This window comes from Chiloscyllium punctatum, chromosome 25, assembly GCF_047496795.1.
Source record: "Chiloscyllium punctatum isolate Juve2018m chromosome 25, sChiPun1.3, whole genome shotgun sequence".
Classification (NCBI taxonomy): Eukaryota; Metazoa; Chordata; class Chondrichthyes; order Orectolobiformes; family Hemiscylliidae; genus Chiloscyllium; species Chiloscyllium punctatum.
The window spans coordinates 58,553,996-58,575,876 of record NC_092763.1 but is presented as its reverse complement, the minus strand read 5'-3'; the positions used below and the strand labels follow the sequence as shown (position 1 = coordinate 58,575,876).

The following is a 21,881-nucleotide window of genomic DNA, read 5'->3' as shown; positions in this document are numbered from 1 at the left end:
CAAAGGGTTTGTCACACAAGGAACTGTTGAGCACTTTGGGTTTGTATTCAATGGAGTTTAGAAGGATGACAGAGATCTGATTGAAACTTAGAATACAGAGGCCTGGATAGAGTGGACATGGAGAAGAGGTTCCCACTAGCAGTAGAGTGTGGAATCAGGGCATGGCCTCAGTGTGAAGGGATGATATTTCAGACGGAGGAGGAAAAATTTCTTCAGAGCGTAATGAATCTGTGGAACTCATTGACACAAAGGCCTACAGAGGCCAACTTATTGAGTGCATTTCAGAGAGGTAGATGGATTCTTGATTAGCAAGTGGATCAATGGTTATGGGGACCAGGCAAGAGAATATGGTTGACAAGTAGATCAGACATGATTAAAATGGCAGAGCAGACTTGATGGGCCAAATGGCCTAATTCTGCTCCTTTGCCTTACAGTGCTGTTGAGGTTTGGGCCATTCTTTCATTCAGGAAGGCACTGGATAGGGAGCCAAAATGATTTACCAAGTAGCTAAGTAAAGCTAGAGCAAGACAGAAATAGTTATAGAAGATATAAAAGCTGCAATCTTATGATAAAGAGAGAGGATATATTTCTATTGGACAAGTTAGTAACTGAAAGACAAATTTAAGATTGAGAGAATGGAATTACTAGGAAACTGTTTGAGAGAAAGGTATGCAGGATATGACGCTAACAGAAAGTAAAAGCAGTCTTAGTAATATCTTTAAGCAAGGGACAATAACATATTTGAAAGCAAAAATGAAAACAAACTTAGAAACTGAATCCTATGAGACTTCAACAGGTAGATGACTGGACTGTAACTTTATGACAGGATGCCACTGGTGGCATGATAATCATTGGCCAGTAGCCCAGTTGAAGCTTTAAATTAGACACTAACCAACCATGGACCTTCTCTCAAATGAGCCCTGCTAGCTGTCAAGATCAACAATGTGCAGCCTGGTAGGGTTAACTCTGCAGATTGTTGGTTAGTTGACAGGGGGGAAGCTGCTTCTTGCCAGGGCTCAGTGCCAACCAGAGTTCCTTTGCTATAGTTCTGCCTCTCCAATCTATCTCTACCCCAACCCTGTACAACATGCCCACTGACCTTACTGGACCTGAGAGCCTGGTTTCAGAGAAATCCTGGATGTGCCCAAATGAATCACTGAACATTCATCGCCATGATCGATAATCAGTACCAGCATAGATAAGATTCCTTCAAGAACTGCCAGTCTCCAACTGGTCAACAGCCTCGAGACAAATAGTAATTTTACCTCCTACTAAAAGAACTGTCACTTGCAAAAAAAAAAAAAACAGGGCAATCCAGATTGTCCACGACATTTATGCTGGAATGCAGGGAGCCCACTGTGCGCATAACCCAAACATGTGAGGAAATAGGACTAAATTTACAGCTGTCAGAAGCTCAAGCTGGCATTACAGATCAAGTGGTCTCTTTCTATTCTCCAAAATTCTTCCTTATTGGAGCGACATATTTTACAAATGGTTCTGGTGATCTAGAGTTTTCTTTGGCTACCATTAGTATCAATATTGGACTGGGATCTAAAGAGGTTACCTATTCCATGGAGACATGCAACGAACGCAAATATTTCAGGAGTCAATTAGGATTACCTGTATAGACCCAGGGGCATTTTGTCAGTGGCAAAACACAAACCGCACTTGCCCGCCATTTGGTAAGGCTGCCAGGTTTCCTGCAGCAGTCCAGAGTGATATTGCAAACAGAGGCACTGTTGTCTCTGACAGTACTGAACAAAGGAAAGACTCCGCCCTGTATCCCAAACATTCCCCCACTAGTTTTCATTAAAAGAAAACCTTACTCAAGGTTGTCTCCACGCTGAAGAACTCTCAGGCTCTGATCTGCCTCAATGGTGCTCACTTCTGATGAGGATGCTAGCAGAATAAGGAATTGCCTATCATCCTTAATTGAATGGTAAGCTTGGAGGTGGCCAATTAAGAGACTGCCTCCAGTAAAATTCATTGCTGAGCAGGTGGACTTCCTGCATTTATGGGGTCAAGACTTCTATTTTAATCTCAAACTTTGCATTAAAATCCTGAATTTCACTAAAAGATTAAAAATAGTTAGCTACTGGGGTGATCTAGACTTTATTTTGAAAATTTTGATATAGGATCATAAGAAAAAGGAGCAGGAGCAGACTCTATGGCCTCAGGTTTCATATACATGTTGAAATTTATTGCACCTCAAATTTTCTGGAGCTCTCCAAATGCCTGAATTGGTCTCGTTTTACATCCAGTATTAGATGACTGCAAGTTTTCTGAACTAAATACAGTTGGTTCTACTAGAATGAGTGTTTCTTCAACGCAAATTGGTTTTAACACAATTGAAGAATTTAGACAGTGATTTGTAGAATGCGAACGTTCCTAACCTGTATTGGCTACAACATGACTGTGGCCCCATTACTTTAAATAGCACAGCTAATGAGCTTTGTTTTTAATAATGAAAATGGAACTATTTGGTTATATCAGAACCAAGTGTATTAATGAGACTGGAGTCCACTGATTAAATTATGCAAAGCAGATTTCATTCTTCCGGCTATTCTCAGTCCCAGCCCTCAGACTCAGCACCACCTTCTTGACCAGTAATCTTCTTCCCGACCTCTCCGGCCGATCACCCTCACCTTAACCTCCTTCCACCTATCGCATTCCCAACACCCCTCCCCCAAGCCCCTCCTCCCTACCTTTTATCTTAGCCTGCTTGACACACCCTCCTTATTCCTGAAGAAGGGCTTATGCCTGAAATGTCGATTCCCCTTCTTCTTTGATGCTGCCTGACCTGCTGAGTTTTTCCAGCAACACATTTTTAACCATCTAATCTCTTGTTGAAAGCCTCATTCATGCCTTCATTTGCTCTAAAATTGCCTATTTTAGTGCTCAATTTTCTTTCTGATACTCAACATAATTTGTGCACATCTGAATACTTGTGCTGCCTATATCTTAATTTGTATAAAAGGACCACTCACCCATCATTTCATATGACAAACTACATTGGCTCCTGGTTGAGCCCTTAATTTTTAAATCCTTTATGATAATACCACTTAATTAGTAACTTTCTCCAGTTTCACAAGCTTTTGAAATCTCTTCACTTCTGCAATACAGTCAGTCAGTTCTTCTATAATGCAATAGTTGCATTCTTGTGCAACCCAGTGTTATAGAAAGATTTTGCTTTAGAAACAGTGCTTAAAGCGCGAGCGATGTAATCGTTACAGCCAACACAAATTTTTAATAAGTTATTGCTTTTGAAACAGTGCCCCCAGTTTGTCAGTCGTGTTACAGGGGATTTGCGTTGACGAAACCTGCGTCATAACAGAACGTGTATTGGCAAATTGCACATTTGACTTTAAGGGCTCCATTATTGGTGCCACTGGTGTCAGTTGCTTTGCCTTGGTAACTCCCTCCCTAAACACCTGTGACTACTTTTCACTCATCCTTTAAAAGATTCTTGACATCAACCTACCTATTTGACCAAGGTTGTGGTTATATTGTTTGATGTCTCCTTTGCAGAGACAGGTCATATTTTTAATGTAAAATGTTACTGTCGAGTGCTTTGGAATGCACTGGCTAAGCATCATTTTGCAATCTTATGTTAAGATTTTTCTAATTATAGCCATAAGTGCATTGAGTTAGTAATATTTAATGTGCTTTAGCTGGTTTCAGCCACTGAGTAAAAGGACAAGGAAACAGTTCTGGATGTAGGTTTGATCGCTGAGTGGGAAGGTTCATTTCCAGACATTTCATTACCTTCCTAGGAAACATCTTCAGAAGGACTCAGGCGAAGCACTGCTGATAAGTCCTACTTTCTATTTATATGTTTGGGTTTCTTTGGTTCAGTGTTGTCATTTCCTGTGGTGATATCATTTCCTCGACTGGGACAACACATCCATTCTAGGACAAGCCAAACAAAGACACGCACGAGAATTCCTAGAAGCATGGCATTCCATCCAGAAATCTATCAACAAAGACATCGAGTTAGACCCCATTTACCACCCCCTGAGAGAAAGAGCAAGAAGTGAATTCACCACAGAAAGTGACATCACCAACCCAAAGAAACCCAGACATACAAATAGAAAGCAGGACTTATCAGCAGTGCTTCGCCCGAGGCCCACTGAAGATGTTACCTAACAGGGTGATGAAACGTCTGGAAATGACCCTTCCAGCTCAGCGAGCAAACTTACATCCAGAACCTCAACCAGAGCTACAAATCCTCTCAAAACTTGCGAGGAAAACAGTTTTATTGTTAAAAGGAACTACTGCCAAAATATGCACATGGTTAGAAATAGGCTCAGCTGTGCTATTTCAGACTCAAATTACCTGTTGATATTTACCAATATCACTCATGAATACTGGTTGCTTGATCAATATACCCAAAAATATGACCACTTCCTTTGGTACTTACATAGCAGTAAGAAACTAAATGTCTTAGCGAGAACGAGTTTTTGTGAATCTTTGCGAGATGATTTAAGAAGAATTAGTTTCAGCACTAGCTCTATTTCTAAAATTTGCTACAGCTACCATTACAGCCACTTATGTGTATAAATGATGTACTCCGTGGAAGACTGAAATTAAATTCTTACTCTTTTGTTGAGACAGATGACAGGCCACAAACTGCAGCCCAAGGTGCAACAGCAACATAGACAACCACACAGAAGCCACTTCACATTGATGGGAAGATTTTTCTTTAAACATCCATTTACCCGACCAATACTCATCTTGTACTCCTCTGGAGCCACCTAGAGCAAAAACAAAAAAAAAGAGAAAAGGCTCATAACATTTATTTATAGCAATAAACAAATTTCAAGTCAAGTTAACTTAAAGAATGAATAAAAACAGTTATTATTATTGGAATCATTTGATCTGCAAACAAAACCAGGAATTTGTTGTGTTCATGTTATAAAAATTTCCATTAATTTTCTGAAGTTGCTCTTTAACAATAATGTGAAATCAAAGCAAAATAGTATAAAAATATTGTATTTAAGATCCTTAAATTTAGTCCACTTTCCTTTTATACTTCAAACAAAAAAAAGGAAATAAAGAGCACATGACAACTTTCAACGTGATTTCTCTTTCCTACATTTGGGTTATTGGAGTCAAGTGGATTAATTTCTACAATACTCAATTGTTTGATATTTACAATATTGGGATTTGGGAATGCATTTTTTTTTGGTCCATATCACCTTTCTTTACAACAGCAGGCAGTTTTATGGTTAAGTAACAGCATTTTTTTTTAAAAAGAGTCTTCCAAAGACTAAGGAAGCCAAATAAAGTTCCAATGCACCAACTGCAAAGACACACAATATTAACAAATATAGAAAATGTCAATTATTAATTTTATCAGAGTTTTGTAGACTTTGAAAATTAGAAAAAAAAAGTCAAATCTATCAACAGCTACAGACGCATTGGAGGGGGAAGATTACAAAATGGATTATGGGATTTTAAAAAATGTTACCAAGCTCAAAATGCTAACAATGAAATAAAATAGTGTGCCACTGAGCAACTGAAAATAAATTGTATTACTTGTAAAATTACTTGCAATTTGTTTTTAAAAAGGGAGAAAATTACAAACCTTTACTAGATGGCTTAAAACTTCTAATCAAAGACTAATTGAGCAATTTTCAATTATAAGTACTTTTTAGTCAAGAAAGCAATTTCAGATTATGGGCCAAGTAACAATTACACAATGCACTTAAGATCAAGTTCAATGAGTGTTATTTCAGCTGGACTTGCATGCTCTATGCATACATAGTCCTCAAAGTTATTCAATCCTCATCATTTTAATACTGGCAGACAGCAGCTTGTGGCCTTAATAGAAACCCCATATTCAAATACATTCCTTATTTTCTGTATGACTTGTATAAAACATTGTAACATGGAGGATCCGCAGAGTAGTATATTTTCAAAAGTAACCAAATGTCACAAGAAAACATTTGAATCATTACCACTGGCAATATATTTCTGTTACAAACCATAACCCAAGCATTGTAATAGGAAAAATGCAAATCGGCATCCAGCTACTGGTCAGTAAGGCATGCTTCCCACACTGCAAATGACTCTTATTTCCTCTTCGTTTTATATTGGTCCTACCAATAAAACATGGTTGTAACATTTTACGACAGGATGCAAAAACACTTCACAAATAGTGAAAAGACTAGCAAAGCCCAGCAGGCTAACCATACCTCTTCAATCATAATAAGAAAGCCCTCTAATCTATCAACTGTCAGGTACAGTCACAATGCAACTCACTTGTTTATTGCTTACACTTCTCTGCAATGCACAACCACCTCTCCACAGGCTCTTTCTTTGTTGCAAATTTAGAGTAGGAAGCTTCCTTTCTTCCTGGATAAAGTAGGATTTACTCATCCAGCATGTCCCCTGGAGCTACATACGACACCACAAGTGACTACACTACACTCCTAATCCTGCTTATTTGTGAGGGGGTGGAGGCAGATGCAGGGGAAGAGAAGATACACAAGTCAAGAACAGAATTCTGCAAGGATTTGTTAACAGCAAAGCCATAAAACCAATGCAATGGAAAAGGCAATAAAAGGAACATGATTAAACAAAATGAACAAGCACAGCAGGTATCAGGTATTAGTAAAGTGTGCCTAATCATCGAAGTTACGAAATACACATTAACAGATCTTGCAAAATGAGACTGCATAAGTCTCCCAGTTTCTTTGGGACGTCCTTTCTTGCAGAATTAAAATATTAGATCATAATCTGCCAAACAAGTGCGCTTCAATTCGAAAAATTACAACTTCGCTTGTGAAGTCCTGTGTTGTTGCACTTTTAGTGCCTGAAACAGCGTAACCCACTCAAATTTTTAGATAAATATCTGCTACCAAAATAAAACTTCTTGGAGGCTTAATAGTCATGCATCTTGTAGTCAGAATCTGAAACTAAATTAACTAGCATATTGTTGCTATTTATCTTGTGACAACTACATTTTTAAACCATGGCAACTTTATACTGGAACAAACTGGATTACAGCTTCATTTAAATATTTTAATTTTTTTAACAACAAAATATATTATGATACTCTTAACAAATTCAAGCTAACACCTCAGACATTTTTGTCTCAAAACCAGCTTCCGCTCTCTTCCACCTCCTACCTGTCCTGATAAAAGATACACTCTTCAAAACAGTACTACTTCAGATCATATCATTAATTTCAAATACTAACTGTAATGAACAATTTTATTTAAATTGTTCTAGAAGCATGTGTGCCACGAAAGCCTTTTAGGATTGGGACCCCGGGTATGGAGCAATATACCTGATTGAGGTGTACAAGATTAAGAGGACCATGGATAGGGTGATTTGGAGATGCTGGTGTTGGACTGGGGTGTACCAAGTTAAAAAACACACAACACCAGGTTATAGTCCAACAGGTAGTGTGCTTCCAATTAAACATGTTGGACTATAACCTGGCGTTGTGATTTTTAAACATGGATAGGAAGCAGCTGTTCTCCTTAGTTGCAGGGTCAGTGACAAGGGGACATAATTTTAAAAAGAAAAGCAGGATGCTTAGAAGGGATCGGAGGAAAACTTTTAATCCATAGGGTGGTGGGGATATGGAATGTATTACCTAGGAGGGTGGTAGAGGTAGGAGACCTCAAAACCTGCTAAAGATATTTTGGATGAACATTTGAAATGTCATAACAATCACAGCTATGGGCCAAGTGGGAATAGTGTAGATTTACAGTAGTTGTTTTTGATGGTGCAGATGGGCTACAGGGCCTCTTTGGTACTGTATAGATTCATGATTCTAGAGCAAGAATGGCAAGTTATTAGTAGATAATTGAGAAAAAAACAAAAACAAACAAACATTTTGCTTGTTTTTGCTACACAGGATACATTCCAGTAGTAGCTCTAAATTTGGAAATGGAAGCGACAGTGTGATTTCACTAAGTTCCAATCACCAGGGAAGTGGCATTAAGTAAACTGAAGAATCTGAAAGCTGAAAACTGTGTCCAGGCAGACTTTTTCCTAGTGTCTGAAGGAAGGTGGCTAAGGAGCTGGTAATGAACTACATGTTGATATTACTCTACCAAAGTACTCTAGACTCAGGAAAAGGTGACAGACTGCAAAGTAGCAAATATAACCCTGTTATTCAAGGAGGGAAGGCAGCAGAAAACTATAGACCACATAGCTGGATGTTGATCTTGGGGAGGATCTAGAATTAAAGGGATTATAGCTGTAAACATTGAGAAACGTGAAATGTAATCGGGAAGTGTCAGGAGAATTTCATAGGAAAATCATGTTTAACTAATTAATTGGAGTTCTTCAAAGGAGTAACATGCACTGTGAATAACCGGGAACCAGTAGACACACTGTACTTAGATTTACAGAATACATAAAAGTGCCACACCAAAAAATTGAGAAAAATAAAAGCACTAAATGTAGACGATAACATATTACAAGGATAGAAAACTGGTTGTCTCGCAGAAAACAGTGTACATAATTGGATCTTTGCCTGATTGGCAGAATGTGATGACTGAAATCTTTTATAATTTAAAATCAGTGACTTAGATGACTGAGCAAAAGTGTAGCAGCTAGGAGGTGCAGATGACACCAAGTTAGACAAGAAAGTATGTTGTGAAGATGATACAACGAACCAAAGAAAGGTTGAGAGGATGCGTTAAAATTGGCAGATAGACTATAATGCTGGAAAACATTAAATTGTTCACCTCATCAGGAAGAATAAATAAGCACAGCATTACTTATTTGAGAGCAACTGTCGACTTCTGAGGTGCAGAGGAATTTAGGTGCTCTAGTGCGCAAATCTCAAAATATTAGTATGCAGATCCAGCATGCAATCTAGAAGGCTAATGAAATGTTAATTATTACAAAGTATTTATTACACAAAAACAACTAAAAACAGAAAAGGCTGGAGAAATGCAGCTCTGGCACCATCATCTGTGGAGAGACAAACAAAAGTAATGTTTTGAGTCAGATATGACTATTCTTTGGGATCGATATTATGCTTCAGTTATCCAAGGTGTTGGCAAAACCACAGTTACTCAAGGAGGGAAGGCAGCAGTTTTGGTTTCCTTATTTAAGAATGAATGCAAATGCACTGAAGCTGGTAGATTTGTTCAGAGGTTTTGTCACTACGCTCAGTATCATCATCAGTGAGCCTCTGGTGGTGTCAGTTTTCTGCCCCACTTGCTATATATCTGTATTATCAAGATTAGAGTGGTGCTGGAAAAGCACAGTTCAGGCAGCATTCGAGGAGCAGGAAAACGGATGTTTTGGGCAAAAGCCCTTCATCAGGGATGTGGCTGGGAGCCTCGGGGGGTGGAGGTAAATTTTCCAGCTTTTCCAGCACTACTCTAATCGCCAGCATCTGCAGTACCCACTTCTTCCATTTATCTGTATCTATTTATTATGGTAGGTGATATCATTTCTGGGTATGTTTGAGGGGTTGATAAATGGGGTCCAAATCTGTGTTTGTTAATGGAGTTACGATCTGAATGCCAGGTCTCTAGGAATTCCTATACATGTCTTTGTTTAGCCTGTCCAAGGATTGGATGCATTGTCCCAGTCGAACTGGTAACCCTCTTCGTCTGTGTGTATAGATATTAGTGACAGTTGGTCAGGTCTTTTGGTGGCTAGTTGATGCTCATGTGTCGTGGTGGCTAATTTCCTGCCCATTTGTCCAACGTAATGTTTGTTGCAGTCTTTACAGGGTATTTTCTATAGATGTTCATTTTGCACATTGTTGGTATGGGGTCCTTTAAATTCATCAGGACCTATTTCAGCGAGATGGTAGGATTGTGGGCTACCTTAATGCCACGGGGCCAGAGTAGTCTGGTCGTCATCTCCGAGATTTATTTGGTGTATGGCAGAGTGGCGAGAGTCTCTGGGAGTTTTGTATCTTCTTGTCTAGGTCTGTTGGGCAGGAATCAGCAGACTGTGCTCATCAGGTACTCGTTGTTCCTGAATACAATGTATAGGTGTTTTTTCTCGACTTCCTGTTGCTCCTGGGTGCTGCAGTGTTGTGGCTCGTTTAAAAAAAAAATGCCCTCTTGCAGCTCTGTGGGTGTTGGGATGATTGCTCCTGTAGTTGAGTTTCTGGTAACAGAGCTGCATCAGGACATATTCAGGAACAATGGGTATTAGATAAGCACAGTCCATGGATTCCTGTGCAACAGACCTAGACAAGACGACACAATACGCCCAAAGACTCTAGCCACCCTGCCATACATCAACCAATGATGTTACCTGGCATGGTGACAGAATGTCTGAGAACAAATCTACCATCTCAGTGAACAACTTTACAAGCTGACATTTGGATAAGAACACGAATAAGAAATGTTTGGACAGATGTGGGCCAAGCGCAGGCAGGTGGGACTAATTTAGGTTGGGATTATGGTCAGCATGAACTAGTTGGACTGAAGGGTCTGTTTCTGTGCTATGTGAGACCACAACTATTAAGTTAAAATAAGCATACAAAACATTATTATGAATAGCAGCAGGTTGAGGATTAGAAGTTTTAGGATGAAGCTAAGAGCAACCAAAATATTGAATAAGATAAAAAGGGAAAAATTAGCACAAGAGCATATAATCAGGAAAATGAAAATCATTGTAAGATTTTTTGCAAATACACTTAAAGAGGGAGGTTATGCTGCAGCTCTATAAAGCCTTGGTTAGACCACAGTTGGAATATTTTGTTCAGTTCTGGTTGCCTCATTATAGGAAGGATGTGGAAGCTTTAAAAGAGAGGGCGCAGAGAAGATTTACCAGGAGGCTGCCTGGACTGAGGGCATGTTTTACAAAGTAAGGTTGAAGGACCTAGAGCTTTTCTCATTGGAGTGAAGGAGGATGAGAGGTAACTTGATAGAGGTGTAAAAGATGATGAGAGGCATAGTTAGAGTGGATAGCCAGAGACTTTAGCCCAGGGCATAAATGGCTATCATGAGGGGGCTTAATTTTAAAGTTGTTTGGAGAAAGGTTTAGGGGAGACATCAGAGGTATGTTCTTTAGACAGAGTGGTGGGTGCGTGGAATGCACTGTCAGCAGCGGTAGTAGAGTCAGATATATTAGGGACATTTAAGTGACTCTTGGATAGGCACATGGAAGATAGTACAACAATGAAGGCTATGCAAGTTAGTTTGATCTTAGATTAGGATAAAAGGCCAGTACAACAAAGACCGAAGGGCTTGTACTATACTGAACTTTTCTACGTTCTATGTTTTAGAAGCTGAAGTAACTGTTTGGTCTCTTAGAAGCAGAGGCAAATGCAATTATAATGAAGAACGAAGATATGGCAGAGGCATTGAACAATAGCAGAAGACAAATTTCATATTTGAAAGAGAGAGTAACTAAGGGGCTACTACACATGAAGGGACTAGAGGCCAACAAATCTCCATGATCTTAGTTCAGTAGTTGTTACCAAATAAGATGTACAAATTTACCCCTTAGACGTTCTTAATAATACGTACTGGATCAGTAAATAGTTAGCCATGATGTAATATACTTCATGCTATCACCTGAACTTTCTGAAGTATTTTCTGAAAAGCCTCAGGTGTTAATTTAAGCTGTTCAACAGGATAGGCCCAATGAAAGCAAAGGAAAATAGATCAAGCAGGACATCAAAAAACAGGGAAAGCAAAAAATCAGTTTTCAATAACTACTCACCTTCCCTGTAAGCACAGAGGGAAATTCTGGATCAAATTTGTTGCTGAGGCCAAACCTTAACAAGAAACAACAAAAAAAATGTGTAAATGCTTGTTATTCAAGAAGAGTGATTTTATGGCAAAAGTTACTGCGCAAGTACCATTCAAGGGTTCGCAATTATACATTTTTTTAAAAAAAATAAAAGCCAAAGCCACATTTTAATTGTCAAATAGAATTTTTCCCCAAAACCTAGGAATTGCCACAATGATTGAAGATTTTCCATGGAAGATCCAAAGATGCTGCTCAGATTCATTCCAACGTAAACACCATGAGCCCATGATGTGGAGGTGCTGGTGTTAGACTGGGGTGGACAAAGTCAGAAGTCACACGTCACCGGGTTATAGTCTAACAGATTTATTTTAAAAATCACAAGCTTTCGAAGCACTGCTCCTTCATCCGGACCAATTTAGCGTGACACCAAATAATGGCACTGGTTTCAAATGGCAGGTTGAACACTAAGAAGCCAGCGAACATACTTAAATAGCATCTTGGTCAATTTAAATACAACATTTTCAGGGATAATAATTTCAAGCCAGCATTTTAATTTAGAACGTTTCCCTAAAAGGAGCATTAGCTTCTCCAGACTGAGAATACTTGGTTTACTGCATTGTCAACAAAATGGCAATTCTATGAAAGTATGTCAAAACAATTCCAAGACGTTTCAAGTACAAGATATCAAAGCTGACAAAATGTGTTTGATCCTGCAGGAAGATTTCATATTACACAGAAAAATGGGAGAGATGTAAGTATTTCCGGACTCACTTAAGTAAAATTCTTTCCATCTCAGAATGGAGTGCACACAAATACAAAATATTTGTAAGGATCATAACTCACTGTTTACTATAAATAGAAAGTTCAGTAACATATCAAGTTACAGGTAGTACTGGTAAATAGAAATATAATTTTATAATCCAAAGTTTCACTAGATTTGAACACAATAAAAAAAGGTACATAGGTTATTTTTAAAACTATTAAAGATAAGCAATTATCAAAATTGTCATCTATCCTTGCAATTACATTCTCAAGCTCCCAAAAGCTTGCAGAAAGCCAGGGTGTGCAATGTATTTTTTTCCCTTTTTAAGGAATGGAATTAAAACAAGCCAAGCTTAGCAAAGTTTCCATATTTCACTGGTCAGTTTCCTAATGAATAGCTAAAAACCAACTTGTTTGATGGAGTTAAAAATCACACAACACCAGGTTAGAGTCAACAGGTTTAATTGGAAACACAGTGGTGAGCTTTCGGAGCGCCGCTCCTTGATAGAGGTACGCTTGCTACTCTTAACGCTTCTTTCCCTGTTGCACCTCAAACTACATCATTGGAAAACAGATCCTGAATTTCACTGGTGCCACCTAGCGCTCTCTCTACTGACTCCAATTGATCACAATGCTTATCTAACACCTGGCCATGAAAGACTAGATATTTCCTTAATTATAAATTGGGAAGATTAAAGTCGGTCTTCCCAAAAACCTTCATTCCCTAACCACCAACTCAAACCGTTACCATGATCACTGTCCAAGGTGAAACCAACTGGTCTCAACTTTGGAATTCTCCATATTTTGTGCGACCCTTGTCTCAGCTTCTAGCTCCATATTCCTTCCATCATCACAAATGATTACTCCTGCCATTGTTACAATCGCTATCAGTCACTGAAATGTTTAAACTCCTGCCAGATACAGACTTCAGATGAGAGGCGTACGCATTCACTTTATCACCACATTGCCAATAATAGTACTGCACATATCATATATTACTTAAAATCACTTACATTGTATTGTTTTCACACATACAATTGATGGGGGTGGGGGGTGGGGGGGGGGAGAAAGAGAGAGGAGAAGAAAGATGTGAAAATATACAAATACATTTTTTCCGAATTATTTAAGGTGTTTTCCAAATGAAGGTTTGGACGCTTAAAACAAAAGAGCCACATGCACTGTTACAAAACACAAGCAGCAAATTTAGAGAAACTACATACTGTACCACAAAAAACTTAAGATGTATTTGTAGCCCAACCACTATTAGTTAAAATAAACACTGCTAACTGGGACTGGAAAAGGAAATTGATGTGAGCTTCAAAAGGTTTTAGCGATGACTTAGTATTAACATTTTCTGTGCCATTTTAAGATTAACTTGCAGCAAAGATATAATACTGCTGCCAATTGAAGCTACTGGCAGATATCTTGCAGATCTGAAAGCTTTGAAATGCAGTGACACTTGCTCCTCCTTCTGCTTCAAGCATTATTTCAATGGTGCCCTGTTAGATTCTGAAAAATAGGCACTAGCTGACTTATAGTTCTGAAAGCAGAATTGTACTTTCCAATTTTCTGCTACCCAATGAAGAAAAATGTAAGAAATAGAATCTGCCTACTAGATTTCACAGATTACAATGTATTGCAGAACATTTTTCTTGCCAATAGTAACACAAAACCAAGTATAAATAATCAAAGTTATTAGAAACTATACATGCCAAACAAGTTACTTTGTCTATCAAATAGGCTGTTTCTCGATGGGAAAGCAGCATTCAATCTAACCATCTAACTACCTTATCAACTAGCAATTTAATGTTGTAACTAATTGAAGAAATCAAAGACACCCGCATTGATGTCCACATGGACACTATCAATAGCAATTCTGGCAAGTACAAATTGATTTTGCAGCTCATGGAAGGTTGATACTGTAGCACAAGTAATTATATGATAAAAGCTTGTCAAATCAGAGGATTATGTTTTTATGACCTCTGGAAACAAAATTCAATTTACATGCATCATCACAAAAAAATTCTCCATTTTATTTTCTCCTCAGGCCATATTCTCTTCCATCAAATTAGGGTGGCAGCGTGGCTCAATGGTTAGCACTGCTGTCTTATAGCACCAGGGACCTAGGTTTGATTTCGCCCTTGGGCAACTATGCAAACTCCACACAGACATTCTCCCAGTGTCTGCATGGATTTTCACCAGATGCTCCAGTTGTTTCCTCCTCCAATGCAGGTTAGGTGGATTGGCCATTCCAAAATTACCTAATGACCAGGAATACATAGGTTAGGCCAATTATCCATGGGAAATGCAGGGTTACAGGGACAGGGTAAGGCGTTGGGTCTGAGTAGGATGCTCTTCAGACAGTTGGGCTGCACTTGAGCCAAATGGCCTGTTTCCACACTAATGGGATTCTGTGATTCTTTGACATTACTTCCATGATTATATCAATATCGCTCTTCAATCAAGTATCCCGAATCAGAAAGCAGTACAGCAAAACTCAACTAATTTCCCTTCCGCATATCTCAGGATGCTCAGCATTTGAATCAAAAAGTGCTGGAAACACAACAGACTGAATCAGAAACTGTTGGGAAATCAGACAAATTAATGCTTTGAGTGTGGAAAGGCATTTTGTCAGACAAAAATCAAAGCAGTACAGCTAAAATGTCAGGACAGATTACCGTGATTCATTCATCCTCTATAGCAAGATACTATTTTCAATTGTGCACAAAGTGTTAATCAAGTGTGTACTATCCCCTCCATGTATTACTTTTCAATTGGCTCTATAATAGCTTCTTTTCAATTTTGTTTTTGAATTAAGCAGTTTCCTCCCCAATCAGTATTTTCATGCATTTGCAGGTTTGTGTATTCATCCACTAAAGATGCTTCAGCTATCTTTTTAATAAAATTCATAAATTGGGGAAAATTTTGTCAGCTCATTGGGTAAATGTTTCTTGTAAAAGCACGACAACAGATTAATTCACCCAAATCACATCTGTATGTGCTCTTTGTTGGAGCATTCAAAGAATAATCCCATTGCTCTGTGCATTCCCTACAGCTTGGTCATCCTTTGCTATGGTTAATTCACTTACCTTTCTTTTGTTGCATCCCTCAACCAGTGCCTTTGATAAAGCATTTGCTGCTTTGACAACTCTTTGCACGAAACATTCTAACTACTCCCCTTATTCTCAGCAATAAATTTGAAATGGATTGACCATAATTATTCACCACCAAACCAAAGAAAATACTTGTCCTTCTTCACAATATTAAAATCTTCATAATTCTAAAAACCTTAAATTCTCATGCTCTTCTGCTGTAATGGTCATTGAGAGTCATACAATCACAGAGCTGTACAGCATGGATAACAGACCCTTAATCCAACTCATCCATGCCGACCAGATATTCTAAATCAATCTAGTCTCATTTGCCAGCATGTGGCCCGCATTCCTTTAAAAACTTTTCTTATTCATAGACCCATCCAGATAGCTTTTAAATAGGTTATAAAACTACCAGCAACCACAACTTCCTCTGGCAGCTTATTCCATACACCACCACCCACTACAGGAAAATGTTGCACTTAGGCACCTTTTGAATCTCTTCCTTCTCACCTTAAACCTATGCCCTTTGGATTCCCCTACCCTGGGAAAAGGCTTCAGCTTTTTACCTTAATTATGTCCCTCACGATTTTATAAAAGTCTATAAAAAGGTGACCCCCTCAGCCTCCAATGCTCTAGGGAAAATAGCCCCAGTCTATACAGCCTCTTCATATAGCTCAAATCCTCTAACCCTGGCAACATCCTCAATCTTTTCTAAACCCTTTCAAGATTCACAACCTCTAACGTTGGACAATTTCTTATTGTTCATTGTTGATAAATCATTGCTCACATGGAATGGAAATAACAACAGACACTGATGAAACAGCTGACCTAGTTCCATGCTGTAATTTCCACACATGAATTTATGTTGTGTTTACTCTGAATTGCTAGTGTGAATTTATTGCACATGCTCAGTATTTTGTCTTAATACCATAAATAAAATGTCCTTCTACGGAGAGGATCTGCATCAAACTATCAAATCTTACAACACAGGAAACCTGTCAGTCCATCATATGATCATCACCTTCAGGGAGCTATGGACCTGCACCCGCTGTTCCCTCCGTATATCAATGCTCTCAAAGGTCTTGCCATTTACTGCAGTTTCCTTTTGCAGTTGACCATCCAAAAATGTGTCACCTCACTTATATGGATTAAACTCCATCTGTCACTTCTCTGCTCAAATTTCCAACTGGTCTACATTGTCTGTATCCTTTGCTGAAGTTGTGGACATGAGGAGGTTATCAATTTCCATGTCATCTGCAAATTTATATATTAGAGGTCCCAGCAGTGATCCTTTTGGAACACCACTGGTCACAGACCTGCAGTCAGAAAAGTACACCTCCAAAAACTACTCTCTTCTTTCTCTTGAGCATTTTTTAGGTGTGATCCGTTCCAGATCTGAAAAATCTTCCTACCTTTGTAACTACGTCAAACTCCTGCTACCCTCACTATCTATGTAACCTTCCTCTATCACAAACAGCAAAAGAAAACTCCCTACCTGAGCTACCGCCTCCAGATATTAGAATCCGCCTGATCTCTGGACACCATCCAGAGCTACCTTCACTATCGCATAATTTAGTCTCTAAAATCCAAATAATGACTATGAACTCCTCCTGTCTCTAAAACACATTCAATCTCTGCAAACTCTAAGCATGTAATCTCCTTCAGTCATGACAAACTTCTCCACCTTTAACCACCTACAAACATGACTACATTATTTCCATAACCTACGTGAGCTCCTATAGTCCTCCCTGTGCCAACCACATCACATCCCTGCATATCTCTGTTTCTGTATAATGTTTTCCCATTCTTAAAATCCTCCCTATGTCTGTCACCTGTTCCAGCCTCCATAGCTGTCACCATCTCAGTAAAACCTCCTCAAGATTTCTACAGCCCTCTATCACTACATTCCACCAGTCAATGCAACATCAGAGTATGGGGTGAATGCAGGAACAGTGTACTGAATTAGATAATCAGTTGCAATCATATTGAATGATGTGGCAGGCTCATGTGGCCAAATGGCCAATACCGGTCCCTCTTTCCAGTGTTTCTCTTTAAAATCCCTAACTCCATAACCCCTTTCAGTCCCCACAACCCTCCCCATCTGTGTCACCTAGTCCAGCTCTGACAGTGCTTCCTATCTCCTTCAAACCCTGGAACACGTCATATAGAATAGTACAGCACAGTATAGGACCTTCAGCCCTCAATGTTCAGCCCTTTTATCCTAGTGTAAGATCAGATCAACCTACATACCCTTCATTGTACTATCATTCCATGTGTGTATCCAATAGTCGCTTAAATATCCCTAATACATCGGACTCTACAACCACTGCTGGCAGTGCATTCCATGCACCCACCATTCTTGGTGTAAAAGCACCTACTTCTGACATCTCTCCTAGACCTTCCTCCAATCACCTTAAAATTATGCCCCCTCATGATCAACGTTTCCACCATGGGAAAAGAAAGAGACTCTAGCTATCCACTATTTATGGCTCTCATCACTTTGTACACCTCTATCACTCTGTCTTCTATGACCAAGCTTTTACCAAACAGGTCAACTCAGTATGGACCCCATGTGACTTAATCTTCTGGACTAGCCTACCAGGAGGACCTTATCCCCACGTAGACAACATCCACTACCCGAACCTCAATCATCTTCATTGAGTTTTCTGAGAATTAATCAGGTGTGAGAGACAAGGCACCCTCCGCACTAAGTAATGCTGACTATCCCTAAGACCACCATGCTTCTCGAAATGTGAGTAAAGCCTGTCCTGAAGAATCGCTCCACTAAATTTCTGTACCACTGATGCAAGACTCGCTACCATATGGTTTCCTGGATTATCCCTGTTACCCTTCTTAAACAAAGGAACAACATTGGCTATCCTCCAGTCTTCACTTGCAGCTAAGAGATAATAAAAAGCAATTTACTTCCTTCTCTTCTTCAGTATCCGGAGATAGGTACCAGGACCTAATGGGATGTATCTACCTTAAAATGTTTTTCAAGACAACCAACACATCCTGCTTCTTAGTATCAGGATGCTCCAGAATGATAACATGTGTCCTCCCTAATCTTACCGTCATCCGTGTCCTTCCCCTGGGTGAAGACTGATGCAAAGTAAATTATTAAAAAAGGATCTCACTCACTTCCTCTGGCTACCTGCATAAATTCCCTCCTTTGTCCTCTAATGGACCTACCCTTTCCCTAGCTACTCTCTTGTTCCTTATAGTTTGTACAAAATACCTTGCAATTATTCTTAAATCCTACTTTCTAAAGATATTTCATGGTACCTTCTAGCCTTCCTAACTTAAGCTTTTTTAAAAAAAATACTCAAGGGCCTTGATTTCTGGTTTTCTAAACGGTACATATGCTTTCTTTTTCAATATCACATCACCCAAGGTTCCTGGATCTTGCCATTCTTATCTTTCATTCGCCTCACAGGAAGAGGCTGGTCCTGAACTCTGGTCAACTAGCCTTTAGAAAATTCCCACATGTCAAATGTGAATTTACCTTCAAACAGCCACCCCAACCTAATTTCTCCAGGTCTTCCCTAATACTGTTGTAGTTAGCCTCCACCAACTTAGCACTTTCACTCAAGGGCTAGTCTTCTCCTTATCTATAACTACAGGTAGCTCTATAACACCATAGTTGCCTTCCAGTAAATCTTATTTAATAGAAAAATCACAATATAAATAATGGGGCCTATGGGAAAAGTGGGTTATGGGGCAGAGCAGCAACAAAAATTCTCACTCACTATTACTAAAACAAAAACCCTTAAAAGTCTAACATAAAAATATAGCACAGTCTGAATGAAGGTATAAAATCATATTTCTCAAATGAAACAAAAAAGTAAATTTAACAGTACATTAAAAAAATATTGTTAATGCAGGGACAGAGGGGTCATCATGGTGTGCAAGGTAGAATCCTTCATTCCTGTTAAGTAAACAACATCATAAATTCTCTCCTGAAGCTCAAAAGGCTTTATAATATCTAGCTTCTCTTCCAGTGTGGCCATGCTCTTGCATTCACATGTGCAATTTTATCACCAAGGTGCTTCTTACTAACATTCTTGTCCATTTTTTAAAAATCAAAAAACAGGGATAATCTAGAAGTAGTGTATTTTTCACTGGAAGCTGCTCAATGTATCTCTCACAGAAGCTGCTGTCTGCAGCTGACATTAGCGCTTGCGCAGAATGGCATGAAGACCGGAGCCAACATTGGCTTACGTGCAGAACAAAGTGCTGGAACTGTGCTGTTGTGAACAGAGGTAAGCATTCTCGAAAAAACCGTTCCTCAATTCCTCAGCAATATTACAATCAAAATTGCCCGTTATCTGAGAACTACATGTATCTTAAAACTTATAGAATTACAGTTTATATTGGTGAAAAGTCTCATTCCCTTTCCCAACACAGCAAAGATGTGTCCTTTAAGACTTTTCAAAATCTATTTTGATAATTGTGATTTAATCTCTTTCCAATATCCTTGCTGCCAATACGTTCCAGATTATAATTTACTGCATAATTACCAATGAACTTGTGGGTACCATAGTTACTTTGTCTGTACATTATCAAGTCACAACAGGCACTGCCTGAGGTGACTTCCTAAACAGAGTGAGAATAATGCATGACCCAAAAGGATTACTCAGAATTTGTTAGATTGGCAATGTTAAATCAGCCACTTTCCAGACATCATATAAGTAACACATAGAAATGAATGGCTTTCCATCTTACTGCCCTCAGTACATACTGTCAACTTTGCTTCTACGTATTTAAAAAAAATATGTACACCCAACATTTTCACCTGTCAGATCAACATCTTTGGCATAAGGGGCTAGACAAGCATCTCCCATGAAAATTTATATCCCTGCACCTAACCTCAACACATACTCAACAGGGTCACGAGGCAGCAATTAGAATTTGAAATACTTGATGCATCTTCCTTTTCCCTAATACAGGAGATCAGTCCTTGAGCTGTTCAGGGAGAGGTGGGCACCGCAGGGAGTGGAGTGCTTTATCTCCCCGTCCAACTCTATTTTGATTTAACCCCTACCCTTCCTTTCACTTTTTTGATAATACAGCATTGCCCATCCGGGTGTCTCCTTTCTTCCTGGTGGTGAAAATCGAATAAAGATTTGTACACCTGCTGCTTTTCACTGTGTCTCACATCTCAACACACAAGATGGGTGATGGGGAAAATATAAGCGGTACCACAGTTAGGGGGGTAGTGTCAGGGTAAGGGGGGGGGGGGGGGGGGGGGGAAACACAGGAGATTTAGAATCTCGCCAGTTTAGGGTGCTGGCTCTGAAAAAGAGAGAGAAAAAAATTACCAGGAGATTCAGAGTCTCCTCAGTTTTGGGCACTGACTCTTTAAAAAAAATATACAGGAGATCGGATGCCGTTTGTAGTACCGTCATCTATACAGGTAATCACCTAATGGGACAAGTCAAGAACTGAATTTGGGAAACTACTGATCTGTGGTTCAATTTCCCATCAGATAGTGCATTCAATGACTCAATACTACACCATGTGGTATACATACAGACTCTAAATACTAGCGGTACAAGACATGGACATTTTTCAACATAGATTGAAACACATGTGAACAGGAACACTTGGGAGAAGTTTGCAAAGTTGCATTTTAAACATTATCTGTAGAATGTTAAACCAGCAGAAAATAATTTTTCCAGCAAAAGAAACCAGTCTTTTTAAGAAGTGCATAAACATCTGTAACACATCTCTTAAAGTCCACCATGGATCAAATACCCTTCAATAGAATCTAATTTAAAAAACATTCCAATTCACACTGCAACACATGGAGGAAAGGTGAACATTAATAGACAAATTAAGCCAATTGTCTATACAGCAGCACTACTCCATAAGGTACTTCCACGGATATATTTTCTCCTTTGGCAAGCGTACAACGATGATTTCTACATCATAAGAGCAACAACTGACAAGAGCATATCTCCATCACACTTAAATTATTCCGATTAAGCAGCTCTTCGTGTATCTTTACTGTCTGACTGATGTCCTGTAACCAGGTTATTATCAACAATTTAGGATTACAAAGCAAGATCTTTACAGAGCAGTTATTGGGGTAATGATACCCAGACTGGGACGGGGGAAGGACAGAGTATACAGACACTAAACAGCAGTAAATACAGTCCGGGGGGTGGAGGTCTAATGAAAGACCAAATTAATGGCTCTTAACTTGAATGCACATAGAGTCATAGGTATGGGTAGCAGTGGTTAGCACTGCTGCCTGACAGCACCAGAGACCTGGGATCAATTCCCGCCTTGGGCAACTGTCTGTGTGGAGTTTGCACATTCTCTCTGTCT

General features: G+C 39.1%; 1 protein-coding gene and 1 long non-coding RNA gene across 2 annotated transcripts in view; one reads left to right on the top strand and one right to left on the bottom strand.

Moving 5' to 3' along the window:
- The window catches only part of LOC140495967 (uncharacterized), a 39,057-nt gene extending 34,328 nt beyond the window's left edge, over positions 1–4,729 (top strand). The window contains exon 3 of the long non-coding RNA XR_011964135.1: positions 4,615–4,729. This is a non-coding gene — a long non-coding RNA (uncharacterized lncRNA). The remainder of the gene's footprint in view (positions 1–4,614) is intronic.
- Positions 1–21,881, bottom strand: part of chic1 (cysteine-rich hydrophobic domain 1) — a 49,609-nt gene that overhangs the window by 22,850 nt on the left and 4,878 nt on the right. Inside the window, exons 2-3 of the mRNA XM_072595319.1 lie at positions 11,662–11,716; positions 4,599–4,754 (exon numbers count right to left, since the gene is read on the bottom strand). Of these exons, the coding sequence (XP_072451420.1) occupies positions 4,599–4,754; positions 11,662–11,716 (211 nt within the window). The remainder of the gene's footprint in view (positions 1–4,598; positions 4,755–11,661; positions 11,717–21,881) is intronic.